This window comes from Poecilia latipinna, unplaced genomic scaffold (genome assembly GCF_001443285.1).
Source record: "Poecilia latipinna isolate Pla-1442-1.1 unplaced genomic scaffold, P_latipinna-1.0 Scaffold1549, whole genome shotgun sequence".
NCBI lineage: Eukaryota > Metazoa > Chordata > Actinopteri > Cyprinodontiformes > Poeciliidae > Poecilia > Poecilia latipinna.
This window is the reverse complement of record NW_015114165.1, coordinates 125880-134363: the sequence shown is the minus strand read 5'-3', so window position 1 is coordinate 134363 and position 8484 is coordinate 125880. Positions and strand designations below refer to the sequence as shown.

At 37.1% G+C, this 8484-nt stretch overlaps 1 protein-coding gene and 1 long non-coding RNA gene across 6 annotated transcripts in view; one reads left to right on the top strand and one right to left on the bottom strand.

The window, feature by feature from the left end:
- LOC106963560 (uncharacterized) overlaps positions 1-1020 on the top strand; it is a 21001-nt gene extending 19981 nt beyond the window's left edge. Inside the window, exon 3 of the long non-coding RNA XR_001428209.1 lies at positions 743-1020. This is a non-coding gene — a long non-coding RNA (uncharacterized LOC106963560). The remainder of the gene's footprint in view (positions 1-742) is intronic.
- LOC106963558 (nesprin-2-like) overlaps positions 1-8484 on the bottom strand; it is a 75643-nt gene that overhangs the window by 24452 nt on the left and 42707 nt on the right. For 4 of the 5 annotated variants that reach the window (XM_015058540.1, XM_015058544.1, XM_015058541.1 and 1 more), the window contains 8 exons: positions 7889-8062; positions 7401-7537; positions 6641-6827; positions 4733-4915; positions 4537-4650; positions 4299-4453; positions 2888-3035; positions 2499-2593 (listed from right to left, as the gene is read on the bottom strand). In XM_015058540.1, the coding sequence (XP_014914026.1) occupies positions 2499-2593; positions 2888-3035; positions 4299-4453; positions 4537-4650; positions 4733-4915; positions 6641-6827; positions 7401-7537; positions 7889-8062 (1193 nt within the window). The remainder of the gene's footprint in view (positions 1-2498; positions 2594-2887; positions 3036-4298; positions 4454-4536; positions 4651-4732; positions 4916-6640; positions 6828-7400; positions 7538-7888; positions 8063-8484) is intronic. The other variant, XM_015058542.1, reaches the window with a different exon arrangement.

Sequence of the window (8484 nt, the reverse complement as noted above, 5' to 3'; positions counted from 1 at the left end):
ATTGAAATTCAAGTATTTGCAATGGTTTACAACAGATTGCTTAACCTTTTCCAAAAACTCAAAAATATCGATGAATCCAAAAGTAAACGCACAAAAACATGACATTAAATAATATCTGCTTGTCATTGAGTGTAATGAGAATTTGATTTCAGACCAACAAGCAGAAATTCTAACTCCAATAATCAGTTTTTGTACCCATGTGGCACAAAGAACAAATAATTAATCAAATGGTTGCAAATACTTCTGACCTCAAGTGATTCTGTAGATTTTAAAGCCCTTCTGTACGCAGAGTACTTTCTTCTTTTTAGTCAAAACCAAAAAGCTGTCAGAGCACGTCAAGGACAAGGCAGTACATCTGGACAAGACTGGACTGGCTTATAAGAGCGTCAGTCCTCTCTCTGGAGCTCAAAGCAAGATCCTTACTCACTAAATAACCATGAGAACATTTCAGACCTGTCCAAAAATATTTGCTCGTAAAACCATCTTCACCAAGAAAACGATTGGAAACACTCGGATGCTGACGCTTTGCAACGATGTCACTACGTCATCATTCGAGGCGCCATGATGGACGTCTGAAGTGAGGGACGGGAGAATTGAACAGAGCGACTGAAATTGTTTTCCAAAGTTGTTTTTGCCAGTTTATTCATGGCTTCTACTTGTTGGAGTCGAGCTAATTTGTCTGTGAACGTAACACACCTGGTTGAGGCTCATAGACGGTGATATTTACAAAAGTTGGACATAGCTAGCTTAGAAACCGACCCATACCTCCTCCCTCCTGGTGTGTTGATCAAATTACCGACTCTGCCTGAATTCACAGCAGATGATTCGTATCACTATGTCATAAACGTCGCTTCCCTTTACACCGGAGCAGCATTAAAAACGTACAAAAGACGAGATGCTAACCAGTTTTTTTCGTACATGCTAGGCTACATGACGGTGCGGTATTGTTTCCGTGGTTACTGAGACCCCATAAAGCGATATTTGATATCCGTCATGAATACTTCTAAAGTAAATGAACGTTAATCTTCTTACCTTGTAAAAAGTGTTCGCTGCAAATCCGCGGTTACACCGAGGGCTGCCAGTCATTGTGATTAACGGTTGCTGTCCATCACAGCCGTATCTTTCCACGTTAAAAGTTACAAAATAAAATGACAAGTTCGCTTTTCAAATTTGTCTGTTTGTGCAGCCGACCGCGCAGCACCCTGTGAGCATTTTTACTGCGAAATCAACTCGTTAAAAACGATATCAGGTTACCAGATGTGCAATTTTTTTTTTGGCAGGCTTTACAGGAGCGTACTGGTAGCTTTGACGTCCATCATGGCGGAGCGGGAACAGTTTCGAACAGAGTGACGTCACGTGCAAAGGGTCAATATTTGACCAAGTTGATGTAATTACTATAGGACGGTTTTCTAGTAAAACGCGGTTATTAACTGGTTAGGAAAAGGTCCTTATATATATATATATATATATATATAAGGTTTTTTTTATCTTAAATGCAAAATTAACATAGATTTTTGTACAATTTTCCCTAGATTACTGCTTTGAGGAGGTTGTTGGACTTTTTAGAGTCTCCAATTAACGATTAATCGATTACTAAATAAGTTGGCGATTATTTCAATAAATTGATTAATCGATGTGAAATTATTGTTCTAATCCTTAAGTGGTAGAATAAACAATTGAAACACAATAAAACATTTGAGCCGCATTTAGTTGCGTCTACTAGTTTTCAATCTGAATCTTGTGAATTTGTGAAAGATAAACTTACGGCAGTAAGTTGTGTCAACTTGTTATTGTCGAAACTCCCAAGAGTTGAATAAACTAGAGTTTTTAGGTTAGCAATTCAAAAGCTGAAAGAAGAAAAAGAAAAGGAGTGGGAATTATTTCCCAGAATGCTTAGCGGCATGTTTTTGTATCCTGAGATGGAAGTGCGTTACATTGATCTGACTCAGGTTTTAAGGAAAATGTTTATTTTAATGCAAAACTTGAGGATAATGTTCTGTCACACTAAATGTTATTGAGCAGAATTTAATAAAATTCATTATCAGATAAGAAATTTTGCTCATGCAATTTGAAACAAGAAATTAAATCATTTTAAAGTAAAATAAGTCGTTATTTTAACTTGATATTGAGAATGAAATAATAGGGAAATGAGGCTCTTTAATTAGATGAGGGCAGTTTTTTTTCTTGCATTTTGTGTTTGTGAAATAATTATTTGGTTTAAATTGCAGCATTAAGTTAAAACTCACAATACAAATTAATTAACTTTAAAAAATGTTTAGACAACTTGTCTCTTGTTGTTAAATCAACTTCATGAACTTTAATTTCGGAGTTAAAACCAAAACAACTTTCTTGTCGACTTAAATTGCATTTTCAATGCAACGGGTGGACTTGCATTTTCAACTTAAAAAACCTTGAAATGTTTTACAGCGCACCAAGTCCTAATTCCTAAATCAGTTAAAATCCATAAATCTGTTAAGAACTTCCTGATCATTACTCACCTTTTGTCCTCAGTTTGTTTTTCCATAAAGCTGAGGGCATCACAGAGGAGGCTCTGGAGGAGCTGATGCCCCTTCATGACCTCAACCTGAAGTTTCTGTGGGGGAGATTTGTTAGATTAAAGAACAGAAGGACATTCATTCTTCTCTGTCGTTTTAACAAATTAGCTCATGATTACACAGCGAAAAGTTATGGTTCAGAAGTTTGACATAAATAATAGTTATTTGTTCTGAGGCTGAACTTGGAGTTTCCTGAGATAACAACATATTAGCATTTCAATTATTCTGTGCTCTTTCTATAATAACTGAAAACTTGTTGAATGTGCTGGAACAGCCTCTGATTATTGGTAGAAAAACTCAAGAAATGAATGAATTTGTAAGATCTGTCAAACCTGATGGACAGCCAGCATCTCTTTAAGGCTTGAGTGACTCAGATCTTTTCTGCAAAGTGATTCTCGCTGCAGGTGTTCCTGGATCATTTTCACTTTTTCACATTTTTCTTCAAAATCACAGCCGCTTTGAAGCTCATCTTGCAAAACTCTATAAAATAAAATAAAGAGAACATAGACTTTAGAGGCAAACTGTGTCTGTAAGACTGCATTTAAATCCAGATAGGGAAAACAGTTTAATTGTAAAAAACAGGAAATTTATTGTACAGCTCTGGAAAAAATTAAGACTCAATTGCAAACCTGATGGTTATTCCACCAAATATTGATGTCTGAACTCTTCCTGAGTTAAAACATTAGTGTTGTTTCTAAATAAATAAGAAAAATGTTCATTTTACTTAAACATATACCTATAAAAAGCAAAATTAGTAATACTTCTTTGTTTTTCACGCTTTTTACAACTTTATCCATCAAGATGTGGCATTATTACCCTTCCTTTCAGGTTGTGCACAGTTTCATCTGCGGTACATTTTGTTTATCAGAAGATTTTCTAAGACTCTGAAGACACAACACAACCTTTCTTCTATCTGATAAATGTAAAACCAGGAATTATTACATTTGTAACAAGTTGAAGCTCTAATCAAACAGTAAACACACTACAAAGACACAAAACCCTACAATCTATTTTTGGTCTAATTTGTGGTGAAAATATCTTGGTTCACTTGAAATAAGAGAAAACTAACTTACAAGTACATTTTCAGCAAGATACAGGAGCTTGATTTAAGTAAATAATTAAGTAAAACGTTCCAGTTCCACTGGCGCCGTTACCTAGCAACGCCAGCCAAGCCCAGCCCGTCACCTAGCAACCAAGTTCTAGTTCAACTGCCAGATTATTTCATTTGTTAATATCTTACTACACTTGAAATGAGACAAACCAATTTAAAAGTAACTTTTTTTAATTCCTTAATATTTATGAAAAAGTTCTAGTTTTATCTGCAGATAAATTAACTTATAACGTTGAAATGTTTTGTTATAAGTGAAATAATCTGCCAATAGAACTAGTAACTTTCCTGAATATTAAGGAACTATTTACTTAAAACAAGTTCCTCTATCTCGCTAAAATGTTACTTTAAGTTGGTTTGTCTTATTTCAAGTTTACTAAGATATTTGCATGAGAAACTAGACCAAAAATTCTTGGTAAGATTTTGTGTTCTTCAGTACTTAATGCTTTATTCTTTTTAAATTTACATGCCATAATATTTCTTTGGTATAAAATTTTTTGTGAGTTTATATACTTTTGTGTTTTCTGGTAATTTGTCCATTTTTCAAAAATAGTGCATTGTCTCAAACTTTTATCTCCATTGCAGTTTGGATTCTAGATAGCAATAATTACATGTTGTAGATCAAACTGTCTCACTTGTTTTCATCTGTTGCCTTGGTAACGGTTTCTGCCCACAGCCTGCTGAGGGACTGAACTCTCTCCATATCCTCGTTGCTGAGGGTTATGTCGCCACTCGTCTCTTTAACGTCCACCAGTGATGGAGTCATGTCACTGAGATCCAAAAGAACCTGCTGGATTTTAAGATAAAATACAAAATGAGGTTTGTTTGTTGTTGTTGTTTTAGTTAAAGGTATGTAGAAGGGGAGTTTAAAACCTCCAGAGTGTCTGCATCACATGCGCCCCCATGCAGTTTAAAAAGCGAACTCTGCATCTGTTCCTCAAGTGCTTCCAGCTGAGCTTTAAATCGTCTCTCTCGCTCCAAATCCTCCTGAACATTTAGACAATACGTCATATTTAACAACCTCCATGGTAAACAACATGCTTTATGTCTCAAATGTAAAATATCTCACCTCCAGATTTCTCCTTTTTCCCAATATTGCTTGGTTCAGCAGCAGGAAATCGCGACTCAACAACCTGGCTTCTGATTTGATTAAATTTGCAGATGAAGGTTTGAGTCGTCCAAGAAGAGCTTTGGATGCTGCCAGCACATCTCCTGCATCACTTTGCAGCTCATCAGCAGCATCCTGCAACTTCTACATTGTGAAAAGACGAGATAAGCTGAGGAACAGCAGCAGGCTTTTATATGCAGTGTATTGCCACTTTCCACTTATTTCATTCAAGTAAACTGATGCTTTAGTCCTGTGGGAGAAAGCAATTTAGCAGTAAACGTTACAACAAAATGTTTCTTCCACTGTACTTTGGAAGAGAAAGGAACTAAGGAGGTATTTTTTTTCCTTTGGTCAAATGAGCAAAACAACACGTCATCTGGATGTTGTGCAACAGGTTAGAGAGGAGGTCAGGCGCAACGCAGATCTTCAGTCGTATCTCAACAGAAGTACATGCAACGTCGTTCCTTTCCAAGAATAGGAGAGCAGGTATTGAGAAAAACATTTAATTAAATCGGGAACGTAAAGCATGGACTCCCCGAGCCTGCACCTGGAACAGATGAGTCAAGCAGGGAATCTAATGATTACAAAAAAAAAGGAAAAGAGGAAAAAAAAGAAATGCATTTGGAGGCTGAAAAACAGGGTTTGTGAACCTGGTTAAACTCCAGCACTTAAGCTCAGGCTTTCAGTGCTTTATTGTGTATTTTCTTGCCAGTTTTGAGCAGAAAAGCATAAAGACAGATAGAAATGCACTTTGGGTTAACGTACCAGAGGATAATTAGTATCAGGACCAAGTACAGTTTTGTTCTGTGTGAATTTATGACAACAATAATAAATCAAATGTATCTTTAAGGAGACTCCCGGTGTGCAATTTTCTTTTCAAAGGAGACTTATTGCATTTTTTTGCACATTTTCATTCTTCCATTGGGTTTCAACTGCCTCTATAAACACCTCAAGCGCTTTAAACAAAACCTGTTGAGTTTTGTTGGTTAATGTTGGTTGGTGTCTGAAAAATGAGCTGTCTGCCCCGTTACCTAGCAACTCCAACTGAGCGCCAGCTGGTTTCACCGGTGTATGAGCTGTACAATGGCTGCTGGAAAACACAACTGAGTTCATTTGTTGTTGACTCACCATCCAGAAACCACTTGCTGTTGTGCAGGAGGCTCTACTACTGCTTTTCAAAGATGTACTTTTGTGCAATTGTGCATCTGTTTGCAGTAACTTTCACGTGCGAGTGTAAACGTTAAGCTTGGGGCCAGAAGTAGCTCCTTTTGATCCAACCCTTTCATGCAGTGGACAGCTATTTTCTTGCAGATTTTTACTTTATAAATGCACACAGACCACTGAAAGGGACAACAGCACATGATATGATACACTGCCAACTACTGGCCACCTACTGCAACTGCAAGAATTTTTTGTTAATTCCAATATGGCAGACAGACTAAAAAAATTAACGAATATCCAGTCCCTGCTTCTACTTTTGCAGATAAAAAAATATTGGCACCAAGTAATCAATTAAGACTAATACCACTGATATATTTTCCAAAAAAAATTTCTATTTGGAGAAAATTACAACTGGTCATCTAGAAAAAAAAAAATACTTTTTCCCCACCTTTTTTCTTACGCTTTAAAAAAATCAACAACATTCTGGGAAAAAAAAAACATTCTGACAGGAGCTCAAAACTAAAATCTCATTATCTAAGGACGATTTTATGTAAAATATTTGATGAACATGTTTGTGTAACAGGTCACCCATCCTCACCTGTATCATCTTTAAGTCTGAATTTCCTAAATTAATCTCTTCTCCTCTTTCTTGAAAATGACTTTGTTTCAGTTCTGGTTGGTGATAAAGTTGATGAGACTCTGACTCACCTTGACGCAGCAGACTGTGGTTTCTGCATCGTTAGATGAAGAACCTGATAACTCCTCCCACTCATTCCTCAGGTGTTGCAAACGAAGAGAAAAGCGCTCAGACAGATTCGCGTATTCAAGCCAGAGGGAGAAAATCTCTCTGGTGTTTTTATGCTCCTCTTTTATCTCTTGCAGGATTTTCTTCCACCTGATGAGACAAACATAAAGGGACTCAGTGTGTAATAATTATAGGAAGTAACAAAGTTCGAGCAATACGTTTACAAATTAGAAACAAAGAGATAAATGTTAATTTAAAGGCAAATCCTTTGAACAGAATAGGAACTGATTCTATTCTCAAAATAAAATCACTTCATTCTCTTATTAATTCAACTTTATTCTTGTAACACAGTTTATTCTCAAAATATTGTGATTTTATACTCATTATTGTAACTTTACTCTCGTATTATTTCGACTATTTTTATATGATTCTATTCTCAAAATAAAATGACTTTATTCTCATATTGTTCTGACTTTATTCTTGTAATTTTTTTTTATTTTTCTTAGTATAACCTACATATTCTGTTGTAATATCTGACATTTTTGTGAGGAGATTTTATTTTGTGTCCTAATGTTGTCCTAATTGGAGAAGAAATCGTCTCCATCTGCATCAGCCGGTGGGACAAATTTGTATCATTTGGGACACTAAAGGCCCCCGAGCCACACTTTGGACACCCCTACATTATTTGGTAAAATGTTAATCTAAATATTTCCCTCTGCTGACCCATTTCGCTGCTCCTCCACTTCGTCCCTAACGAGCTGCGCCGACACGTCATGCAGCGTCTCCATCAGCGTCCTGCAGGATTTGTCCACGTCCGTCCAGAGCTGCTCTCCGTCTTCCTCCGCCTTCACCTGCAGCTCCTGAGCAAAATGAAAAACACTTTTTCCTTTTAACTCTCGCTCTCTGGAAGTGCATTTACTTCCCTAAAAAGTAATAAAAGAGTTGACAGCTTGAAGTCTGTGAATGCCCACACTCTGCCTGAACCTTTCACATCCGGACTCGGAGGCTTTTAACCGCAGCTACAGCTTGCTGTTCCACACAAACACTAAAGTTTTATGATGCCTTCTTTAATTGTAGCCACTCCGTGTTCTAGACTCTACAGCCACTTGTTTTAAAACTAATAAACTACCATGAATGATTCTGATGATAATATACATTTATGTTTGCTTTTGTAGCTTTAATGTGTTTATGGAGACCAGTTCATTTCTCACCTGCAGGCGGTCTGACTTTCCTTCAGCCTGCTGCAGAGAGAAGAGAGGCGCTCGCTGCTGCTGCTGCAGGGCACAGCGCACCCTAGTGGTCAACAAAGCAACGTCCCCCAGAGCTCCACGGAAACAACTCCACTTCTCCACTGACTGTTCGAGATCCGCTCTGAGATCTTCCATCTGAAAACGGAGCAGAAGTAACAAAATCAGAAACAAATTGGATAGTTTGGTTAATTTTATGTAAAATTCTTTACAGATGTTCCTGTAAGTTTAAAATGTAAAAACACTGCTGGGTTTTTTTTTTTGGAAAAAAGATGGTAACATTATAGTTTTTATGTTTGAATGAAATAAAAGTAAATAAAACATGTTTTCATCTTTAATTGTTTCAGACATGAGGAGATCCAACGATCAGCACAGGAACATGAGATGGTCAACAAACAACTTCATTATATATGTATGTATGTGGATGGATGGATGGATGTGGGTGGGTGGGTGGATGGATGGATGGATGGATGGATGGACGGGCGGATGGATGGACGGGTGGATGGATGGATGGATGGATGGATGGATGGATGGATGGATGGATGGATGGATGGATGGAT